The sequence below is a fragment of the Nyctereutes procyonoides genome, unplaced genomic scaffold (assembly GCF_905146905.1).
Source record: "Nyctereutes procyonoides isolate TBG_1078 unplaced genomic scaffold, NYPRO_anot_genome, whole genome shotgun sequence".
Classification (NCBI taxonomy): Eukaryota; Metazoa; Chordata; class Mammalia; order Carnivora; family Canidae; genus Nyctereutes; species Nyctereutes procyonoides.
In genome coordinates this window covers 34,699,500-34,724,951 of record NW_026575051.1, presented here as the reverse complement: position 1 = coordinate 34,724,951, position 25,452 = coordinate 34,699,500, and the positions used below count along the sequence as shown (strand labels likewise).

Below are 25,452 nucleotides of genomic sequence, written 5' to 3'. Positions count from 1 at the left end.
TCTACATCAAGAAAATCACCTAAAATAAACTAACATTTAAAAAGGGATACACTAGGGGCCCTGGGTGGCTCAGTCAGTTGAACATCCAACTCTTGGTCTTAGCACAGGTCTTTTTCTCAGGGTCATGAGTTTAAGCCCGACACTGGGCTCCATGCTAGGTGGTGAGCCCACTTAAAAAAAAAACAAAAACATGTTAAGCTGTAACCTAAAGGATTTATGTACAAGTGTTGAACTATGTAAACTTTACAGATAGCATAAAATCCAACATAGATGGACTAGAAAATAATCTCATTCTTCATCCTCATATTTGTGTTCTGTCAAAAATTATAAAATGACACATGCCTACTGTTTAAAAATTTTAACCAAACTTTAGCTAAGCATCCAAAGTGGAAATATTTCTTTCCATATTTTATCATCTTAGGAATTGTTTGGTGACACTTTGGATGCACAATCACAACACATAATTTTCTTCCCCCTTCCTATTTGGTTACATAGGTTTGCAAACTTCCTTAGCTGTTTAATATTTGAACATGCCACTCAGCACAAAAAAAAAAAAAAAAACAAAAACAAAAAACAAACAAACAAACAAACAACGGATTTTCAGAAGAAAGAACAAAAGCCAATACTGGTAGCTGGATTCTGTGTGCAAAGTAGCAGCAGCAAAGATTTTAGGTGCTATCTGGACTTATTTCTGGGCCCTGATTTGTGTGACAAGTCCATAAAAAGTCTAAAGAACTAAAGAGGTTACCACACTGGGATGTGGCTGTGTGTTTTCTCAGTGTACATATACAAGGTATACAAAACTAAGTACCTCTGTCAAAACCATTATTCTAATCATCAAAAGAATACTAGGAAAAACTACAAATAAATCTCCTGCAGTTCAACCAATCAATGGCAACTCTATCACTCTTTTTTTTTTAAAGAGTTTGTTTATTTATTTATTCATGAGAGACACAAAGGGAGAGGCGGAGGACAGACACACAGGCAGAAGGAGAAGCAGGCTCCCCACAGGGAGCCTGATGTGGGACTCAATCCTTGGACTCGATCCTGGGACTCCAGGATCACACCCTGGGCCGAAGGTAGGTGCTAAACCACTGAGCCACCCAGGAGTCCCCTCTATCACTCTTAAGACTTAACATTGAGCATGGGTTATAGAGTATCTAAGAAACTAAGTAATATCCAATGCTAGATTGCATAACAGATTTTAGCTTTTTTTATTAAAGCATAAAGTTGTAATTATTTTAACTATAGCAAGTACTTGAGTTGGATTAAAAATTAGCTTTACGTCAAAAATAAACTCAAAATAGAATTCTACCTTAAGAGCTGGTACTACAATTTTCCTTAATGAAGAAGTTGGCCCCATTGAAAGGCAGAATAATTTAGTGGCTAAGAGGACATACTCTACAGTCATACAGCCTGGGTTCAAATCCTTGCTCTGCCAAACTCCACTTACTCTAGTTTAGCTTCCTCCCTCAGGCAAACAGAAAAAATGATAGGAGAGCCCACCTTATAAATCTATCTAAAGATTAAATATTGATAAAGTAACTTGAAGAGTGACAAAAATGTACTTGTTTGTTGTCTAGAGATATTGACAGAATCCAGGAGAAATAATTGAGGAATGGTGAGAGAAAAGAGAAAAAAAATTGGCACAATATCATGTGCTTAGTGTTTATGACCACTTCCAAACCATTCCCTTCTCTCTGGTCCCCCGTTTGCTCCCAATACTCTCTTCACTGAAGTCTGTGAGACGCATGAATGCTGGGCATGCACAAATTTTAATTCTGTTTTGTTTTAAAAACCACAGAAATGGTTTCACACAATGAAGTATGGGACAGAGGGAGCTGGACTCCAAGACTCAGAAGAGGCCAGGAAAGTTTTAAACTGGGGGAAGGAATAGAAATCGTGGGGATAGTTTCAGAATCTGACAGGCTTTGATACTGGGATAAAGAGACTCCCAGGTTACAATGGTGGTGAACAAATCTTAAAATAACATAAGAAAGCAGCAAGAGTTTTAGACTCTACTTAAAAAATAATTTGAACTCTCAAATGATTTAATTAATTATAATTAAAGAAATTTTAAGTCGTGCATATGAGAACCAGCCACTTGCTGATTCCTTTCCATTGTTTAACACTGATACTAAGCCAGGGTTGTAGTTCCCAGTCCCTATCCCTAGCACGTAGGCATGGTCATATGATTCGTGACATATGGTGCTTCTAGAACAAGGCCTTTAAGAAGCAGATGTACTTTCTCTGTTCTTCTCTTATCCTTCTGCCATATGGATTCAGATGATTGAAAAAAGCATAAACTTAAAGAGCCTGGGTGCCCAAACTACTGCATGGAGGAGAATGGATTGTCAACTATGAACACCTGCCTAAATTGTTAATTGAACAATAAATAAAATTTTATTGAACTTGAGACTATACATTTTAAAGTCAATTTTTATAGCAGATAGAATTATTTTAACTAATATTATCAAGTTACTTGTGGATGACAGCACAGTATCATGACAAAGAATATAAATGCTAGCATGCTGAATCTACCAGTATTGGCTATGTGATCCTGGGAAAATTATTTAATCTTTCTGAGCTGAGTTTCCTTATCTAAAAAAATGATGATAACAATGGTACCTATTTTAAAGTGCTAGAATTGTGTCAGTCTGGCTCATAATATGTATTCAATAAACTCAGTCTTTATTAATATCTATAATTATGTTTATCTTTGCGGATAACTGCATCAATTAAGTGAATAGAACAAATGAATCTACTTTTCTTATAAGAATATAGTAGCAGTCCTCAAGATATAAATGACTTGCTGATAGCATTTTCCCATCTTCTCCCCAACACAATCAACTTGTTCTAGACTGTTAGGGGATCCTTGTAGACAACTAACTGCCTGATACTTTCCTAATACCCATGCTTCCTTTTTCCCTGGGACCATTCTCCTGCTGGTGCCTCACTACAAGTAATTTGGACAACATGGACCAAAGGAAATCTCCCATGTGCATGTACAGATAATTTTTTAGCTCTCTTCTTCCTTCACTTATCTTTTACAGCTCTTTCTCAGGTATCCCAAGGAAATCTTTCCTTCCTTTGATAACTTCTTCAGTGCCCAGGAAGCAGCAACATGCTGCAGAAGAAAACAAGTACCATTTTGAACGGGACTTCTCCCTTTGAAAGAAGACTATGTAATTTTAGATATGATCCCTTTATGTACTCTCTTCTCCACAGAAAAATCTAGGAGAATTTACTGAACCCAGAGATGCCCACCAAACTCATTTTTGTTAAACAAACAAGAAATATAATCATCTTGTGTTTGAGCCTTTGCACATTTTAAGACAGCATGAGAAACTAGTTCACCAAGCTGTTGGAGTTGCAGTACAATAGTATCATGGTCCTGGAACCACACAGCAGGCTGACAGTGTCCCTTCCCAGGCCAACTTTGATGACAGGCCCCATTTAGAGCAGAGACTCTGTAGCTTGATTGTTAGGCTCAAATTCTGCCCTTACTAAGTGTGAACTTGGGAAGTTACTCTATATGTTTTACTGACAAGTAAAATAGGACTAATAATACAGTAAGGCATAGTACTGAAGAAGAAGTAAGAGTGGTGTGCATTAGCTTATTAATTTTAATGTGTAAAATTATGTGAATATACATTTTATCATTTTCTCCCTATAAAGGAAAATGATACCCAAATTAAATATTTTTCTAGTTATATAAACTTCTATAAAAATATCAAAATGCTAAACACTGACACTAGATATTCTGGATATTTATAGATAATTATACATTTAACTAACAGTTAACAGCACTTTAAACATACCCAGACCATGTAGTACAATGGTTATGGACTTAGTCCATTCAGGCTGCTATAACAAAAATACTATCAACTAGGTGTCTTATAAAGAACAAATGTGGGATGCCTGGGTGACTCAGTGGTTGAGCATCTGCCTTTGGCTCAGGGTGTGATCCCAGGGTTCTGGGATCGAGTCCCACATCGGGCTTCTTGTATGGAGCCTGCTTCTCCCTCTCTCTGTGTCTCTCATGAATAAATAAATAAAATCTTAAAAAAAATAAATGTTTATTTCTCACAGTTCTAGAGGCTGAGAGGTCCACAATCATGGATGGAAATGGCAGATTCAGTGACCGGGGAGGATCCACTTTCTTGTCCACAGCTGTCTTCTCATTGTGACCTCACATGGTTGAAAGGGCAGTTAGCTCTCTGGGGTCTCTTTTATGAGGGTACTAATAGTCATGAGGGCTCTACCTCTCATGACCTAGTCACCTCCCAAATGCCTTACCTCCCAATATGATCATATTGGCCACTAGGTTAAAAAATATGAATTTTAGGGGGACATATTCAACCCATAGCAAGGACTAAGACTCTAGGCAAAGACAAAGATTCAAATTCTCTTTGCCACTTATTAGCTGTTTGACTTTGGGCAAGTGATTGAACTTCTCTCAGCCTTAGTTTTTTCCTTGAAGATTACGAGATAATTACTGTGTATCATAAACTCTCCTAGCAACTGCACAGAATTGTTGAGAGGGTTTAATATGATAATGCGCATTAAGTACATTATATAGGACCAGTCACATAATATGGGCTGAACAAGTATTCACCATTTTTATTAGTTATTGATATCCACTTGATAAATGTTTTCAGAGTAACTGAAATGTTTGGCATCACATAAACATTACTGCCAGCGCTAGGTGGGAGTAAAAATGGTAGCCACTAAAGTTCAGTGAGGGAACAATTGCTAGTTTCAGGCACTACTGACCCAGTGATCTATGGTGGAAGAAAGGGGAAAACTTGAAAGAAAAATAATGACTTCTTTACCTTGGGAAAGTGAGCAGGATATAATTAAGAATGAACAAGATAGATGTTAGTATAGTATGCTACTAAAAACATATTGTTTAAAAGATTAAAATTCAGGTGATACATATGCAAAATCTGAACTATTTGAGCTCTTTATAATTGTATTTAATTCTCACATTTTCTGAATGGAAAGAAAGGCAAATTATGAATATATTAAATTTTAAGAACATATGTTTATATTATATTTAACCCTAAAGCTAATTTTCTTCAGGAATCCTTCCTCAGTTAATGTATTTCTAATGTTTCCTAATATGATCTGGCTTTTATTTTAAGAGCTTTCAATAATTTTGCACTCATGAGATGGTGAGCCTGAAAGACTTTGTAAACTGTAAAGCTCTATAAAAAGACAAGATAGCCCTCTGCTTTTTATTAAGTAAAAAATAAGCCTGTAAACAATTCGAGGGAAAATAAAATGCTTTCTATTTGTGTGTACCATGAAGAATACTCACAGCAGAGTTCTAAAGGGCAGAGGTTTTTCTCAAATGCTTAGCTAAAGGGTACACAATGAATGACTACAAAAACATAAAAGCAGAACAAAAGAATAGATAATTGGCATTACTTTGGGGGAACATCACTAAGCCACTTACAGAGTAAAACGATGTGCACCAAATTGTCAAATTGTGCTATCTGGGCCAAAGAATCTAGGACATGCTGAATATGAATTGAAAAGCACTGTTGAGATATTGAGGAGAGAGCTTCTGCATCCAGCACCATGAACAGAAGGAAGCCAACAGATCTGTTATTATAGGGCCACTTTGATTCGAGGACTCTCACCAAGGAACCCATAATTCAGGCCACCTACATCTTGGAAATTAAAACCAAGATTTGTAACTGTACTTAGACTAAATTCAAGAATATGGAAAAAATATGCTTTTTCATCCTGATCAAAGCATGTAATGCATTACATTAAAATACTTGAATTCAGCTGTTCTTCCTTTATGTTTCTGTATATAAAATTTGGACTAGATTTTCAAAATTAATTACATGATTTATACAAGTGGGTGGGTGGTTTTCCCCCACAAAAACAGAATGCTTTGGAGTCTTTACTTTGAAAGAGATAATAAAGAATGATCCATGAGAAGAGAGTATTGTTAAGCATTATAAAAAGTCAACAAACTGAAAGTAAATTTTTACTTTGCAGGTAAAAGTTTCCTACTCTGATCTTGCTATTCACATTAATCTTCTTAATAAGTCTTTTAAACATATCAATTGTATTTTTTGTTAATGATTTTCTGATGATCACAGAATTCCCAGGAAATTTTATGTAATCTTTCTTAAAATTACACCTTTCTTTCTCTCTCTCTCTCTTTTTCTCCCTCTTTCTTTTCTATTCCTTTTTTTTTCTTAAAAATATTTAATTTATTTATTCATGAAAGACACAGAGAGGCAAACACATAGACAGAGGGAGAACCAGGCTCTCTCTGGGAAGCCTGAATGGAACTCGATCCCAGGACCCTGGGATCATGACCTGAGCCAAAGGCAGATGCTTACCTGTTGAGCCACCCAGGTGCCCCTCTTCCTTTTTTTTTTTTTTTTAAGATTTTATTTATTTATTCATGAGAGACACACAGAGAGAAACAGAGACACAGGCAGAGGGAGAAGCAGGCTCCATGCAGGGAGCCCGATGTGGGACTCAATCCCGAGACCCTAGGATCACGCCCTGAGCCAAAGGCAGACACTCAACCACTGGAGCCACCCAGGCACCGCCCCCCCCCCCATTCCTTTTTAAAAACAACTAGATAATTGGGTGAATTTCTTGAGTTAGAAGTTGTAAGCAAGAATTGGCATTTTTAGTAGCAGGTTGAATCATATATGTCAAACATCCCTTGAATTTATTTTCCTGTGGATTTCTGATCAAAATGCTTTCCTTTCAAGAACTCTCCTTCATTAGAGGCATTGCATCTGTTTCCAGTTTCCATGATTCAGGTAGGCAGATCATGTAAGATTCTTCTTATATTTTCAAATTTGGAGTGATAAAAATGTTAACTTAAGATATTAACTGATTTGTTTATATTTCTTAATTAATATACCTCTACTTCATTAGATAATAGCAGTGTTTCCATGCAACTATATGTTTATTTAAAAATGTTTATTTAGATATTACATATACTTTCTAATTCTTTCCATTTGAAACTTTCCTAAACATAATACAATTATTTACTACTTGATGTCAGAAGTTTTATAGTTTCAACTTAAAAGCTAAAGAAAGGTGCTATTTCAACTTACAAAAACATCCTAGGGAGGCGCCTGGGTGGCTCAGAGGTTGAGCTTCTACTTTCAGCTTAGAGTATGATCCTGGAGTCCTGGGATCTTGTCCTGCATTCGGGCTCCCTGCATGGAGCCTGCTTCTCTCTCTGCCTCTGTCTCTGCCTCTTTCTCTCTGTGTGTCTTTCATGAATAAATAAATAAAATCTTAAAGAAAAAAAACATCCTAGGGTACTGAATTGAATCTGGAATATGGACTGTTTTTTCCCCATAGTCCTAGAACAAAGTCTGTTAAGCCTCACTAAAACTTTCACTAATCATTGTGTGTACCACATTCTTTAGTTATAAGAAAATAATTCTTACAATGTAAAGGATTATTTTAATAAGTATCACAATGTACTGGCCTGATATCAGTAGATTTCTTTTTTTTTTCTTTAAAGATTTCCTTTACCCATTCGACAGAGTGAGAGAGCACAAGTAGGGGGAGCAGCAGAGGAAGAGGCAGAAGTAGGCCCCCAACCAAGCAGGGAGCCCAACAGAGGACCCGATCCCAGGACCCTGGGATCATGACCCAAGCTGAAGGTAGATGCCTAACTGACTGAGCCACCCAGGCACCCCAGAAGTTTTATTTTCCATATAAGAAGTCACCAGCTGACTTGCAAAATGGTTATGGCAAATCCATTATGACAGGTATACTTTGTCTTCATCCCTAAGGAAACACAGATTTCCAAAAAATATAGACATTTTCACATTTCTTACCTAAGTACTTTCATAAAATTAATTGCCAGACTTTTATTAAATGAAATGATATATGTAAGAGAGCAGTGAAAACTGTAATATCTTCATCAATTATTATCAATGCAAATTTCATCTTTCAGTAATTTTCTAATAAAATGTTACTTTGACTTTACTGTGGTAAAGAAGTTACTCTCACAACAATTCATTTACCATCTCAAAACCCTAAAATGAAAGTATCTACTGTTATTTATAGAAAGGTTTAAACTTAAAAGCAAAAAGGTGGAAGTATCCAGTAAAATGTATCCAGATCAATACTTAGGGGCTTTTGAAGTTATATATAAGAAGAGAAAGAAAGGGAAAAGGAGGCAGAAAAATAAAAAAAAAAAAATCACTTCTACTTGTCAAAGTGTTGGCTGTGCAACAGTGGATTTTTTTTTTTTTTTTTTTTTTTTTTTTTTTTGCGAGGGACAGTGTCTTACAGGACAGTGCCTTCTTTAATGAAGAAGATTCTCGATAGAAGTCTACTGGTTGGGTATAATGTTTGCACAGCCAGAATATCATGCTCAGATGGTAATTAATTGATCATATCATGGTATTTCATTTAACATTATGACCTGCTGATCTTAGTGGATATATTTTAAAGGCAATTTTTCTTCTATGTTGGATTTTATTATGTTTTAGGAAATCAACACATCTAATTTTTAAAATTTTTGACAAGTAGAAGTGCAATTTTTACCAATATTTTCCATTACACACATCTCATTGGTTTCATATGCATAATACCTGTGACCTTATAAGTTAAATTTTATCCAAATCAAATTCATATCTATGAACTTTCTGTGACTTTAACAAGAACAATCTGAGGCACCTGAGGGGAGCAGAATTCAGTTTAGGGTATGAGGAGGACTGAGTGGCTTGTGAGGAAAGAGAAAGAACACAAAACTCTTTTAAAAAGTTTCATTCATTCAAGAAAATCTTTGTATGCCTAATACAGGGATTGTGCTAAAATCTGGGGGTGTAATCATCACTGAAATAAAAGATACAACCCTGAGCTCCCAACTGGGAAAATTAAGAATTAGGGGAAATGGTTTCACTACTTTATGCAAGCAGCTAAGTCAAGGATCAGTTTTTAGGGCAAGGTTGAAGAGCTGAAGATTCTTATGTTTGTGGAGGGTGGATCAGCTTTCATTCTGAAAAATCATTTTGTCTAGTGAGAGATGACACCAATAGGCACATAGTATAAATGTCAACACTGAAGGAATAGGGAAACTGAAAGTTCGGGAGTAGTATAAATTAACTTCTGACTCTGAGAAGCAGAAAATGTGTTTAGGTAACTACAGAAATGATCATTATTCTCTAATGACTTCATCTGTATTATCCATGGTAGGCACTAAGTTCTTGGCCTACAGCAAAGGTCCTGAAACCTCTTTAAAAGTTGACAGTGGAGGAGGCACTAGGTGGCTCTGCCTTGGGCTCAGGTCTCAATCCTGGGGTCCTGGGATGGAGTCCCACATCTGCTCCCCGCAGGGAGTCTGCTTCTCCCTCTGCCTTTGTCTCTGCCTCTCTCTGTGTCCCTCATGAATAAATAAATAAATATTATAATAAATAAATACTAAATAAATAAACAAACAAATAATAAATATTTTGTACTCTGTGGGCCATGAGATCTTTGCCTTTGTATCATGAAAGCAGCCATGGATGACACAGAAATGAATAAGCATGGCTGAATTTCAATAAAACTACTTTTAGACATCAAAACTGAATTTCATATAATTTTTACGTCACAAAATTTTATTCCTATTGTGACTGTTTCCAACCATTTGAAAAAACTGAAAAATCATTATTAGCTAATACGCCAAAAGAAATAGACTTTAAGCCAGAGTTTGCTGACCTCTGACCTAGGATAGAAAAGACTGGGTAATAGGGCACAGGGAGGGTCAGTTTAAGAGAGATTCTGAATCATTCTCTTGCAGATTATGCTTAATGCAGGATAAACATGTGCACAAATGCCCTTTAAGTGTGTGCACAATGTGGTGTATGTGACCAAGTACAATTTCCTGAGGCCAAGGCTGACAGACTGTACCAGATCCTCAAAGGAGGACTTGACAAGGAGGAACTTTGGGAACACTGATAAGAATAGAACTCAGGTTAGATCTCAAGAACTTGTATCCTATTAACCACTTTACACCTAACCGAGCAGAGAAAAACATTGGCTGGCTTAACCTGTCTCTCAACATCATTCACGAATGATGTCACCAATATCTGTTCTCTACCTACTGCCCTTTTATTTGGTTTCTCAGAATTATTAAGATCGCTAGTCAGTATTACTGTTGAGCCCTTTTATTTATATTATTTTTATATATATTTATTTATGCCAAGTACTTTGCTAAACTGTCAACATGAATTTTCATTTAATTCTCACAATAGTCTTCTGAGATAGGTACCATTTATTGCATTTTATAGTTGAAAAAACTGAGGCTGGAAAGGCCTTTGACTTTTCCTTTTCTTCTGGAGTCTTCCACATCCTCTGTCCTTACATTCTTTCTTTCTTTTTTTTTTTTAAATTTTATTTATTTATTCATGAGACACACAGAAAGAGACACATAATAAGCAGAGGGAAAAGCAGGCGCCCCAGAAGGAGCCCGATGTGGGACTTGATCTCAGGATCCTGGGATCTTGATCTGAGCTAAGGGCAAATGCTCAACCACTGAGCCACGTGCCCCCTGTCATTACATTCTGCACTGCCTTCCTAAGAAAATTCATTAACCCCAATTTCCATTTACATGCTGATGATCCTCAATTGCTTTAAAAACCTATCCAATGACTGTCCCAAAATCTGAATGGCCAGAAGTGATAAATAATATCCTTGCCCAGCAGTCACTCTTTGACTAAAGGGTAATATGTACTCTTATCCCTGGCATTCCTCTCGTCTCTATTGCCCACAGACTCTTGGATACAAAGGACTATAATATTTTTCCTACTCACCCAGCTTTTCTAAATATAGCTTGGCACAAGCCTTCTGCAATGGTGTCCTAAGAGATGTTCTAAATATATATATATTTTTTAAATTAAAAAAAAGGTAGTGTTATAGAATAAAAAATATATGAATTTATATTTTTTAAAAGCTATATAAAAAGTATCTCTCTGTGTGTACAAGGAGTTGAATGGAGCTATAATGAAGTGGTTAAACTCTACTTCGATTTCTAAAAGTTCTGTGGCCTCAGGCAAGTCATGGAATCTGTAAAATAGTAGTAATAAATAGCACCTTATAACTGTTTTGAGGACTGGAGAAATTAATATATGCAAAGCAATTAAACACCTGGATGGCATGTGGTAATTGATAAATAATAACTGTCACTGTTGATGGTTTTATTAATATTAATAACATGCATTAAGAAGATTAGCTAATAATATACTAATTTTTTCACAGTGAACTTGCAGTTAGTGGTGGCATTGTAAGAGTTTTATATTATCTTTTTTCTGGTTTTTTTTGTGACTAAAAATCTGAAAAATATTACTAAAATAAATGAGCAAAAAATCTATGTAAAATCACTCTATGTTAAATGAGGATGCATTGAAACTGGTTATTTGCTATAAAAATAATCAGACACGTTTCTCATGACATTTGAGCTACCCAGAATATTTTATAACACTCATTCTGAAATTTATCTCATGTTTAAAAATTATCTTAGTACAGTTAACAATAATTATCACCATATATAACTATTTGAGTACTGAGGATTGTACTTTGAAGGCATTTAATAAATGTTAGTTTCCTTTCCTCCTTCAGATTCTAAACACAAATTATAAAAATTAATTCCACTCAAATAAATATTTTTTTCTGACAAACCAACCTACTAAAAGTATATATACATATTAGCCAAATTGAAAATTTATAGTTCAAGTGAGGAAAAGAACAAAAATAGAGCAGCTGGCATGTGTTTGAAAATACTAATCCTTATTAGGGCATCTCTTCAGAAGATGAGTTACTATAGCTGAATTGAAATCTCTATTAACAGTAGTGAATTCCTAGGCCAGACAGCAACAGTAAATAAAAGAACCCATGCTTACATTTATTTGATGGTTTTGCAGACTTGGGAATCATTTCTGGCACCATGATTTTGCATTCAGGAAACAAAGAACATGAAACATTATGTTCCTCAGAATGTTTTTCTTGTGCTATTAAATGAATCAAATAAATGAGGTACAGACAAAGAATCTGGATTTTAGCAAGATTGTGATAAATATAGCTTTCCATTTCTGAAGCTCTTGGGGGGGCATCTATCCTTTGTGAGACCTTTTTGCTTTCATTATTAATCATCAGCAGAGCCAAGGAAACATATCTTAAAATGTTCTAAGAGAACACCTTAGCCTTCCTTCCTTGCAGCTGTAACTCACTTTTATAAAGGATAAGACTGAGAATCTTCACAAAGCTGCACTAAACTTAAAATGCAGGGGCGCCTGGGTGGCTCAGTCAGTTAAGTGTCTGACTTTGGTTCAGATCATGTTCTCAAGGTACTGGGATGGAGCCCAATGTTAGGCTCCATGCTCATCAGGGAATCTGCTTCTCCCTCTCCTCCTGCTCCCTCCTGCTCTCTCTCTCTCAAAAAACAAACAAACAAACAAACAAAAAAAAACCAAAAAACAAAAACAACCAAAAAACAAAAAACAACCTAAAATATTTAGAAAAAATTAAATGTAGAGAATATTTTGGTAAACTGGATTGGCTGAAAGGAAACAAATTAAATCCTATGGCAAAATAAGATATTCACTTTCCCAAGGTAAATAAAGTATGAAATCCAAGCTGGTGATCACTTATTTTATGACTTGCTTTGCTGGTGTGATTTTTGGGGAGAAAATTGGAAAAAGATTAGCAGAAGGGGATTTAATATCTTGGACATTTTCTTGGCGTGATTATTGTCTAAGGACCACATGAATTTTAAAATCATGTCCTAAAGTCACAGGGAAATTAACTTATTCAAGCACTATCCCATTAGGTTTAAGTGGGTTATAGTTACAGTTTTATTCTTGTATATTATTTTCTTGACAGTAGAACAAGGGTAATTTTGTTAGTTTCTATCTATGATTTCTTCATGAGGAATCTGTGATATGCCTTGGTAATTCCTTAACTCTTACTAAACTATTTTGAAATCAAACATACATAACTCTACCTAAAAGTTCTTAGAATACTTACATTTTTGCCTGTGTAATCTTGTGGGATAATGAATACTATATAGTTTTTAATTCTACTGTGAACCTTCTGAAATGTTTAATTTCTGTGATTATAATGAAAGAATTAATTTCATTGAGATAAATTGCCAAAAAAGGACTTTTAATCCATATTCTGAGTAAGATTAAGAAAATGATTTGCCTTAGGAAGAGGTAATATCAATAGGTAAGAGAGAGGGCAGAGCTTCAATTTTCTCCAATAGTGCAAATCTTCATACTGGGAAGAGCCAAATTAAGTAGTAAATGGCAGCTCAAGACAGATGAATTTCCAAAATGAATACAATAATCTAGATCTAACCAAATGTTATCTATCTTAAAGATGGACAGTATGATTTCAAAGAATCCTATGATGATCCCAGAAATTCTGGTGCAGACATTGGAGCTGCACATGGCAGGGGATGACAGTCTTGAAAGGCAAATGGAACTAACATGAACTAAGATAACTGCAAATCCTGGTAAATGTGTTTAAAGTTACCTTGCCGAGATTTTACATTATCCAAACTCAGCTGGAATTCCAGTGCTGCTCAGCAGTACTTTTACTGTAATCATTTCTTACAACATCCCTCACCCTGTATCCTCACTCTCTCCATTCACTCTAGCCTCATTTGCACTGAGAAGATCAAAGGCCTCAGACTCAAGCTCCTTCAGCTTTCATATTCCCATTGCAAGACTCCTCTGGATCTTTTCTGTCAAATTCAGGGAGAGAACCATCTTTTCCTCTCCAAGAATAATTTTGGTGTCCTTGAATTATACCTTCTGTTCTCTGGGACTTTGCTCTGTTAATTAAAATTCTTTGTATTTGTATCTTTCAATCTTTTCATCCAGAGGTGCTTTTTCCATATTTCATCCTGTAAAAATGCTCAGATCACCTTCATTCTGAGATAAAAACACATACAGACACAGACACACACGCATACACAGTTTACTCCTAATACTGCCTCCATTACAATGTCTGGTACATAAAAAAATGCTTTATAAATTTTGGTAGAATGAATGAAAGAAGTGTTCACATGGTCTTTTCTCTTCCTAATACTAAGCTTCCTGAAGAGAAGTTCATAGTAATTGCTTCTATTTATTCATCCTTCCAGCTCCAGCCCCATATATCTCAATAAGCTTTAGGGTGGTGAGGGCAGCCTCATGCCATCCCATTGTAGACCCTCCACTTCCATGCCCCTGAGCTCCTATCCACAGTCTCTGCTATTCCAGTTCCTTTCACCCATGACAAGAACCCCAACCCAAATCCAATGGGGAGTAATTAAGTGGGCATGGGTGAGATGAGAGAAAGTTGAAATGGGACTTCTGTTGGGACTTCCTTGGGACTCTCTTTCTTGTCTTTACTCCTCACTCTTTTTCCTGGATCCTGCTCCTCCCTCCCCACTTCTCTATATTCTCCCTCTTCCCTTAGTAGTTTTTCCTGAATAAGGGCATTTGATGTTGTCTCTCTCAAATTTATCTTCAGTCCGTTCCTTTCTCTGAGTAAGCACATTCCTTTCCATTTCTATAGTTCCTTCTCTACCTTCTTGTGTCATCATCTGTCATTTTATCTATTAGCCCCACACTGACCTCCTTGCTTCTTCACTGATTTTGTCCACTTGGCTTCCATTTAAGCTTCAAGCAGCACAGCTTTGCTTCTTCTATTGTCCTGATTAAAATGTCTCTATCAAACAGTGAGCAAAGTCCCTTAAGGGCTTCTAAAGACCTGGCCCCAACCTTCTTCTTCTCAATATATTTCCCACTATAGCCCTTTCATACACCTTTGCTTTCTCCAGACTGTGTCCATGGGCTGGGATCATTTACTGAAATATACATTTGTGTTTTTCTCACAGTTTTTTCCTTTCCCCTTTCCACAAAATTATTTGCCTTTTAATGTTTCCACAAAATTATTTTATGCTTCCTTGCTTCAGGGATTCTCACAGGAATGTAAAGCAGCCAGAAGGCAGCAGCGACTCTTTTGCCTTTCGTAAATGCCTAAACTCTAAAACAGATAATGCTAAATGTGTGAGCCAGATGGGGAAAGAGGAGAAGGCTCTGCAGGGCCCAGAGGCCAGGGTGGAACCTGTAGGAACCCAGGCCCTGGTCCGCTGCTCTGTTGTGACACAGAAAGAGAGGAAGAATATGCTAGGAGTTTAATGTAACTAAAAGGTATTCTTGGTACAGATTGAGATTCTTTTACTCAGAAGGGGTGTACATCATTTCCAAGTCATAGAAATTTTTGTTTATCCATGTTCATGTGAGATATGTTTCTTTACAAAATATATACCTATTACTTTGCTCATGACAATAGCCCCAAATTTTCTGCACTTGAAGCAAACGGACAGGAAAGTCAGAGAGTTTTATCTAACAGGAATTCAGAGAAAAAGATACTGGTAAATACTGAAGTAACAGAAGACAATTTATAGAGTTAGAGGGTCTTGAGCAGGGTCTTAAAGGAAAGGACTTGGACAGAAGAAAATGAAATTTGGAATGGGGAAAATTTTTTAGAAAGGTACAGAATATCTATCATTAAAGAAAGAGAAATGATTTTTTGGTACATTCTTAGTACATGATAATTGACTCTTAATTGTTTGAAAATTAGAAAATAGTCCCGTAACATTTTCCATAATTTCATCAGTTTTAATCATTAACATGGTATTAGTCTATCTACTAAAGTATTTTTAGCTGTTAATGATATAATAAATAATTTAATTAAATGGTTAGACCATAATTATTTATCAGTTCTACATTTGCTCTCACCCCGAGACACAGATTTTAGATCATTTTGTCTTCCCTCTTCTTTTGGTAACATACATAAATGGCATGGTGTTTACTACATTTGGCACTTGCTTATATTTTCTCATTCAGTTCTTTGGTTTATATTTATTTCAAGTGTGAATCATTTCCTTCCCCTGGGGATGATACTTTTAATTCTAAAATACCTACTGTGGCTGGTACAGAATGGAGATACAGTTATTCAGTAATATAAGATAAGGTAAATTGAACAATTTCTAGTCTACAAAACTGATGGTATTTTACATGTATAGATATTTTCTTCATAAAATCTAAATGTTCTAAGCAGAAATCATAATCTCAGATTCACAGTGTTTATTTGATCTAAGATTTGTCCTGAGGCGACCTGTCTCTTGCATGGAAGAGGTCTATTCATTAGAGTTAAAGAAATCTTTTATATGCTTTTAGGATGTGCACCTTTCCCAGGGGAGTAAGCACTCATCATTTTCAATACTTTATCGAGGTACTGTTCCCTCTGTCCTGGAATGGCCTTCCCTGTATAACAGTCCTGATTGATTGATTATTTATTTTTTAAATATTTTATTTATTTATTCATGAGGACACACAGAGAGAGGCAGAGACATAGGCAGAGGGAGAAGCAGGCTCCCTGTAGGGAGTCCAATGCAGGACTCAATCTCAGGACCTTGGGATCACACCCTGAGCCAAAGGCAGACACTCAACCGCTGAGCCACCTAGGTGCCCCCCAATTTATTTTTTAATGCACAGGTCTCACCTCATCAAGGAATCCTCTTGAAATTGCATGAGAGAGTGAATCACACTCTGTGCTCCCCCTGTACCACTTTGATAATTGGATAGTTGCCCTTTCTGAGCTGGAATATTAATATGTAACTCACCCTTTTCTACTTTGACATCTTTGAAGGCAGGGTCAGTATTTCATCCATCTCTTTAGTATTCCTTGCTCCTAGCCCAGTGCCTAGTATAGTGTCTATCACACACTAGCAACAGGACTGTGCTTAAATGTTTGTTGAAACTTATTTCAAATTCTTTGTTGCACAGTGGTTAAGAGCATAGGCTTTGGTACCCAGAAATCTGGGTTTAAATTCTGGGCCCTATCACTTATAATGGGAACTTGAGCAAATTACCTAATCACTGTATGCCTTAGTTTCTTCAATTTCAAAATAGGAATAGGGCAGCCCGGGTGGCTTAGTGGTTTAGCACTGCCTTCAGCCCAGGATGTGATCCTGGAGACCCGGGATCAAATCCCATGTCGGGCTCTCTGCATGGAGCCTGCTTCTCCCTCTGCTTGTGTCTCTGCCTTTCTCTCTCTCTCTCTCATGAATAAATAAAATCTTAAAAAAAAAAGGGAATAGTAGCAATGGTACTTCATAAGTTTATTATGACCAAAAAAGGAGTGAAATTATATGTACACATACGTGCATATGTATAACTGAAGAATGCATGGGAAAAGCTCTAGAATGTAAATCTGTTACTAGTTTTATTCACATAGACACATGAATACTTACCATTCTTATGATACTTATACTTGTAGGTAATTGCAGGGGTGTTATTTAGGGATGAACCTTCACAGATGTTTAGACCCTTCTAAAAAATGCCTTTATTTATAAGTAAGGAAGGGATTTCCACTGGGGGAATGTCATACAGTTAGCCTATAAGTGAGGGAACAAATCCTCACACTACTCAGGCTGGGCTTCTAAATCTACATGAGCTAAAAAAATCTACCTTGAGTTCTAAAGCCTAGCTCTAAGTTTACTCAGAACTTCATTCAATTTGAAAATATTGCTAGATCAGGATCAGGAGTTTTTTCTTATAATTTTCCTTTCTTTCACTACTTCACATTTCAATCTAATTCAGCTACCATTTACCGAATAGTAAATAGTATGTTGTGATTGCTTGAAGACATTTACCAGTAGTAACACCTAGAGTCATTGGAAATGTCTTGTTTGTCACTTTCCTATTAAAAATACATATTTAAAGAAGTTATTCCTACTTTAATTGTGAATAAATAGTGTGGTAAAGGTGATTTAAAAATATTAATATTATTTATAACTGAAATATCCTGTAAGATTATATGTAACTTTAGAGACTAGTATATTGTTAGAATAATTATATATCTAATTAAAGAGCTAATAAATGCTCTTCATAGTAAATATACATATGTGAGTATATGTATAAAATTTACTATTTTCAATTTGTTGAAATAAATTTTACTTGATTTCAAACAAAGACTCAAATATGCCACTTTGAGCAAACTTGCAGTTATAGCAACAAAAGCAGAAAAGCAATGTTTGTAGTCTATCATTCTAAAAAGAGTTGATTAGACTTTATTTCTGAGTGCTTCGCATTTTCCTGATTCTCTGTTGTCTGTGTGGTAGAGGGTAGAGAAGCTGTAACCCAGGCTGTACATATTAGAGGTTTACTATAAGAGAAGACCTTACTTAATCTTTTTTTCACATTAAAACAATTAAACATTTATATTAAATGTAATACGTTCTATTTCACAGAATACACAGCCTGTTTTAATGTATAAGGAATGCTGTTTTCCTCTCCATATCACTTCTAGAAGACAGAACAGGGCAAAAAACCATGGCATGCACTGAAACAAAGAGGCATGACAATTGAGGTTTGTTACTATTTGTCGTGTGCTTTAGAAAGATCGAGAGTATCAAATAACAGGTAAAATTATGATATAGAAAAAGAGACATAAAATTTTATACCTGGAAAGTTCAAACAAGGACATCTAGTCCAACCCACCCATTATATAAGCAAACTAAGTCCTATAGAAATGAAGTCAAAGTTGATTCACTGAGTCATTATGGAATAGAATTGTTAGCTTGGCTTTGTAAACCTGATATCTTTTTCCGCTTCCTTACACTGCAACCTAATCCCCTAAAGTAGGCATTCCATGGAAGTTATTAACAATGCAACCTTTTGGGAAGGTAAATATTATTTGAATTTAAACAATGACATAAATGGAATAAAATTTAAATTAATAAAGCAGAGTCTAAGTGTTTCATCTGAACCTATTACCTACAAAGTTGTGTAACAAGTATAGATTCTATATAAAATTATTGTTGTGTTTTAGTCTAAGAAACTATAATTATACTTAACTAGTGAGTGATAGAGAGGGAACTAACTATAGGGGAAAAATAAAAGAAGAGAGACTATGAATAGTTAGGGAAAGAAGATACCTGCTCGCTAAACCTGCAGCCTCTCACATAGGAAAGACCGGTTCATCGAAGAACATTTCCATTTCATCTAAGTGATGAAGGATTTTGAAATCTGGTGGTGAAATCCTTATCCACACTGTAAACTATCATTACATCAATACCAAAAAACAAGAAGCATCACCATCAAAAATAAGACAAATCAAACAACACAAAGGAAAAATGCCTCCTACTCTTTAGGAAGAAGTCTGACACTTGGAAAATAAAAAAAGACTTTTGCTGTTAAGGAACAGAAATACGGAACCAATGGTTATAACAAGAGAAACAAGTACTGACAGTTTAAATCAATTCAATATTTCACTTACCTTTAGTTTTCCATAGTACTGAGCATAGTACTGAATTATCTAATAATGTCTGATAAATATTATATAATTTTGGGCAACTGAAAAAAATTTTGTAGTACAGAAATAACCATCCTCCTTTCTGTGTTTGCTTTTTTCTATATACCTTGAGGACATAAAGCTTTTAAGATTTATAAGCTGTAGAAAATATCTGAAACTCAAATTTGTATTAAGACATTATTCTTTGCACAAATCCACTGACCCATTTTCCTAAAGTAAAAATAACTGCTGGGTTTTTAACTTGCACTGAAAATATAACAATCACAGTTCAATAATTATATTCATACAGTACCTTGAAGACTATATTTCAAGTTGCACAACTGACCTTCTTTTCTATAAAAAATATAGATAGAGCCTAAATCATAGGTAATTATATCATGGAACATTTTGAAAAGGAGAATCCTGTTGCTTTTCTTGCATATAAATCAATTTGGATCTTTAATACTTCTTTGCATTTCCTTGCATATTTATATACATGACTTTATTTCTTTTTTTAACTTATGGAAAATATCTGACCACTTTATAGATTGACAAATGATACCTTGTTAGACAGCTGTACAGAAAAAAAATAAACACACACGTGACAGATTTTCAGAGACAGAAAAATAAATTTCCTTTTGCAAAGAATCAGTACACTTTACAATCACTCACAAGCCATAGCACGAGGATCCACTTTTGTCTCTCCAGCAAGAATTCGAGGTGTCTAAGTTGAATTCACTTCACTCACCTGTTTGGCTTAGTTGGGATGTGCTTCTACTCCTTCTAGATACTATGGCAACCACTTTGGCACTCAGGCTGGATCTCCTTTTCTTTCCACCTGCTCCAACTGTACCCACAGCCGTGTCGGACTGACTGCCATCATTATGCTCCAGTGTGTACATCTCCCCACTCACACTGGTGCTCTTTGTGATGGCTCTTCCTGAAGTCCCCATCCGTCTGCCTTGCATTTTAGGGGTAAATGAACTATATTTACAAAGTAAAAACATATATGCATCCATAAATTACAGGTCAGCATAACCGAAGCTCTAAATCTAATTAATTTTGAAATAATCCAGGCAAATTTTTAGCAGGAAAAGTCAGTTGAGTAGTAGGCTTATAGCTAGGATTTACTAGACATAGCTTAAAACAATAGTATTTTGACATAGGAATCTTAGAGTAAAAAGAAATGCAACCAATGTTATCCACAGGGAGGAAAATGTTACTAATTTTAGAGTTACTGTGTTACTTTCAGAGAAAAACAAAAATATTTAAATCAATAAAACAAGTTCATATACATTCCTCAGAAAAAAGTATTATTAAAAATGGATACTCTGGATTTGCCATTCAAGGCTTAACAAATGAAAACATCTGTTCTAGTTCCAACTAACAGATATCTCTTTTACAATCTGAGGCTTAATGAGTCTAAGACAGACTACTAATGAGGCAAAAAGAATCACATTTCCCTCTTTCTTCCTTATCCCCTCACGTTGCATCTTTCCAAATTCCACTTCCTTTTTCTCTGTCAGTGTTTCAAACTCATATGCTCAGATTGAGATGTTCTTTTTTTTCCCTTGCTTATTATAACTTGCTTGTCTATGTTTTCAGATTATACTAATTTACCTGAATAAATTACTATACTTCTTTCCTAAATGAAAAAAATTACTGTTGAGAATTTCAAACACCCTGGAAGTTTGGTGGGAAAAAAAATCGCCTCTACTTGCTAAAGTAAATGTATGTCTGTGAGTTGGGGAGAGAGCTAAGGCAGGCAAGTTGGGAGCCACGGATATTAGGATTCTTCATATCTTTTAAGTTACGCTGCATATGCAGTTATATTATCTATGCAGATTGCCCTCTTTTGGTCTAGTGAAGACCTGGTTTGATATATCTGAAATGGCCCTCTTTATTTTATGTTTTCTTAAAATATCTGCAAAAATTGACTTACATGACCCTCACCATGATCTTGATTTTCTATTTCTTGTTTCGAAGTACAAAATACGTTAAAACAGCAACTTTTAACAGTGATGACATTTAATACTCAGGTTGGGATAAATCCTAATATGATTAGAAATGATAAAACAAATATTTGGGATCATGTAACGTATTTGTGGTTAAATATATAATGAGTGTTTCAGTAGAAAGGGAAACTGATATGGGATGAATTCAGAAAAATGGGAGAATGAGATTGTGGAAGGCTTAGAAGTTATGGAAAAGAAACAAGACTGTTGGATCCTTAGGATCCTTCCATGAATTGAATTGAAAAATGAGACCCCTATTTGATAGGAATCATTTTTAATCCCTAGCTGAATTACTTGGTCTATATCATTAATAATATTAATACTTGTCCCTTTCAATTTATTCTAATCAGCTTTTCATTAACTCAAAGCTTTTAAAGCCATTTAGTTATGCTATGTGCTTTATGCAAACTCTATTTCAAAACATTATTGAGGACAGTATTACCTATAGCTAGTCCAAAATTGATTCTTGTGGGGTTTGTATTCCCAACTCCAGGGGACCTTCTTTCATGATAAATATTACAGTAAACTTCTTCTATGTCCTCACCAATTTATTTCAATGCATGATCTAAATCTGCCATGTCTCCTTAAGCCTACTCTTACTACCTGCTTTTTCTACTATTTTGCTTGCAAACTTTTTGCTGGAGGATATGAAACAATGTCACAATTTGGTCAGTTTTGTAGTCATCATGTCCATCTTCAATCAAACACCTGTGATTGAGAAGTCAGTAGTTTTTCCACCTCTCATCAATCTTTTTAGCACACTCCTTGCAGGAGTTATTGAAAATTTCTTTTCTGATGATTTTATTCTTACCTTAATAGTAAAGTCTGGATAAACTAACATGTACCTTTTGTTTCCCCATTATTTCCATGAAAATGGAATTCTATTACAACTCTCAATTTGTATTTTAAAAGTTAGTTCATAAAAAAATACTACTGTAAAATATTTGACGATGTTCTTTAGGCTACAGAAAAATTTACAAGTATAGGGAAATGTCATCAATAATATTTCTGTCATGAAAGTGTATTCAAGATGAGCCAGGAAGATTCAAAATTATTTTTTCATGGGCATTTAATCACAGCAATGAAATGTTCTACTATGTTGAAAAAATTCTGGAAGGCAGCTATGCTCATCACTATATCACCAATGCAAATCAATGACAAAACTTCTAAAAAAATTAGGGAAATCTGTATAGTGATTACCACTTATGGAGTTAAGGATTTATGTTAAAATTAGTTTTGTGAATAAATGATATAGTTTTTCCTCAAAAAATAAAATATTTAGAATTTTAAAAGCATTCTTATATGATATGACAACTGTACACAGCTTCCTAAAGAATATGGAATATCATAGTGTTCAACAAGAACATGTTAAGGCATTTTCAATTCTGTTTACCTAATTGAGGGGAGAGGTTTCTGGGTTCTAATTAGGTTAATTTAATTCATGTGAAGGTTACCATTTTACTGCAAATATGCTTTCTATTCCCCTATTTTGTATCCTTTTATTTGTTTCACTTCCATTGCCTAGTAAACTATTCCCATTACTTAGTTTCATTTAGTGCCTGAATCCTTCAGGATGTACTTTAAGGTTTTCTGCTTTATAAAGCTCCTCAGAGCCTGTTTAGTGTTATGACTCTCGTTTCCCAGTCCTTTGTTTTCTGTTTTCTTTTGGTTATATTAGGATTCTTACATTTTATAACAGCATGCATGTTATGCATCACTAGATTTGCCACAGTGCCCTTCCTACTGCTGAATGAACTGAAAATTTGAGTAGGAAGTAAAAAAAAAAAAGTGATGTTGGTATACAAATGGACTAGGATATAACCCATCTTTAAAAATAAACAAAGCCCCCACCTTTCTTCTTTGATACCCCCCCTCCCTCTGGCTACTGGCTTTTTTGCTAAAAAATCTTCTCATGCAGTTGTCTGTATGTTCTGTCTTCCTATTCTATCTTGAATTTATTTATTTATTTATTTATTTATTTATTTATTTATTTATTTATTTATTTATTTAATCTTGAACTAATTTAAATCAGGCTCTGTCCCTACTACTTCACCAAAACTGCCTTTTTTATTAAAGTCACCAATGACTCCACATGGTAGTCCTATCATTGCAGAGTCCTTACCTTTTTGACCTCTCAATAAATCATGTATGTGACAAGACATTTGATTTTACTGATCATGAAACACTTTATTCTCATGATTTTCCTACCTCATTGACAAGAAGACCTTTATCCTCTTTGTCACCAAATACTGCGGTTCTTCAGTGCTCAGTCCTCTGACCTAATCTTCCCTATGACACTAACTCCCCAGGTGTCTCCTCTCTCAGGCTTTACATATTAACCATTGCTGCAAATTCCAATTGTTTTTTCTCCACTTGTACTCAGTCCTGAACTCGAGATTTATATAGTCAGTTGTTAACTGACATTCCTGTTTGGATATGTTTCTCAAAAATAATATGTTCCACCCAACTGAAAAACTGCTCTATAGAACTTATCTTTCTTATCACATTAAAGATACCCATTCTCCCAATTGCTCAGAGTAATAATTTCCCCCTATAAAGAAATCTAATGTGGATTTTAGACCAAATAAAATAGTTGCCTTATTTTCTAATGGTTGGTGTATTCTAACAAGCCCACTGAAGGGTCATGTGACTCTCTAGGGGAATGTGCAAAATTTTTGTCTATTTACTCCTATAATAATTATGGTTCAAAGATTTTGCAACTCTGTAAAGCTAGATATTAACCTGAAGAAAACTGATAAGGAGCAAATGATTACTATTTAGAAGATGAGGTAACTCCAAAGGTTACAGTTTTACTGACCTAGAGAATATTACCCAGTTTTGAATCTAAATTCATAATCTTATTCAGCATTCATCTTTTTTTTCAATGACTATATATGTGTATACATAAGTACCTGAGTTTCTTGGATCATCTTTGGAATCTATTTATCATCCTGTTGGTTTTCTCACTAATGAGTTAAAACTTCAACATTTGCTACCTGTTTTTCTTATTACTGTGTTTTGATTTTGAGAATAAGGTTTTGGTAGTGTTGAGGAGTCCCATCAAAATGCCCAAATGAACCCCCTGCTGGATCCAATTAAACTATGTTGCTGGAGCAGGGCACCTCCTGTACTCCTTAAAGGTTGCCTTTAAACAAGTGGCAACAGAACATGACTTTTAGTCTCTGCTTCCTTTTTTCAGACTCTGGTTTTCTGTATTTCTTTGTTTTGTTTGTTTGTTTCTGGTTTTTGGTAAATTGGCTCGTATTTTGCTTGCTTGTGACTAATAATACAATCCTCACTAATGGCACCAATAATAGGAAATCCATTCTGGAATCAAATCTGTTTGATGACAGATATCAGGATATATTATAAGTTAGATGGCAAAACCCCCCCAAAATTGGGTTTGTTAGCCTTTTTTACATGTCTGTTAGCTTGTTAGTAAAAGTTCACATAACTTATGAAAATGTCTTGTGCATACTGAAATAAGAACTGCTCTTTAAAGTCCAGGCTTAGATTTCGGTGTTAATTTTGGCCCTTTGGCTAAGTGGGAAAACCAAGGTTGCTAGTTCTCTTCGTATTCTTAAAAACAGTCTTTTTAATTGATAATAAAAATCTTTTACTTTCTATGTACCCTAGGAATAGCTGTCCAAGCAGATAGATATTAGATCCAAAGTTATCTTAAATTTAATAGAACTCCTGTTCTGACTGAACTGTATAGATGAGTAAGTACTTACATAATTCTAATATGGGTAACTAAAGAATCTCTAGAGAAAAAAAGAAACTGAAAATCAAATACTTTGAATATGCTAGCCTCTTAAGAAAAAAAAATTCTCAAGGAATTGCTAACTCAGAAGAATTTTAATAGAAGAATTTAAGCCCATAATCAAAGCTAATCCTTTGAGATACCAAACTAGTTTGATAAATTTGGCTTAAAAACAGCCTTATAAAAACCATGATGAGATGCCAGTTCATACACACTAGGATAACTATAATAAAAACTATAACTATAATAAAAAGGAGACACTAACAAGTGTTGATGAGAATCTGAAGAAACTGGAACCCTCATACATTGCTGATGGGGAAGTAAAATACTTCTGCT

At 35.1% G+C, this 25,452-nt stretch overlaps 1 protein-coding gene across 15 annotated transcripts in view; it reads right to left on the bottom strand.

The window, feature by feature from the left end:
• The window catches only part of RIMS1 (regulating synaptic membrane exocytosis 1), a 473,974-nt gene that overhangs the window by 47,042 nt on the left and 401,480 nt on the right, over positions 1–25,452 (bottom strand). For 8 of the 15 annotated variants that reach the window (XM_055330491.1, XM_055330492.1, XM_055330495.1 and 5 more), the window contains one exon: positions 20,087–20,322. The exons of the other annotated variants lie outside the window; for them this stretch is intronic. In XM_055330491.1, the coding sequence (XP_055186466.1) occupies positions 20,087–20,322 (236 nt within the window). The remainder of the gene's footprint in view (positions 1–20,086; positions 20,323–25,452) is intronic. 15 annotated transcript variants of the gene reach the window in all.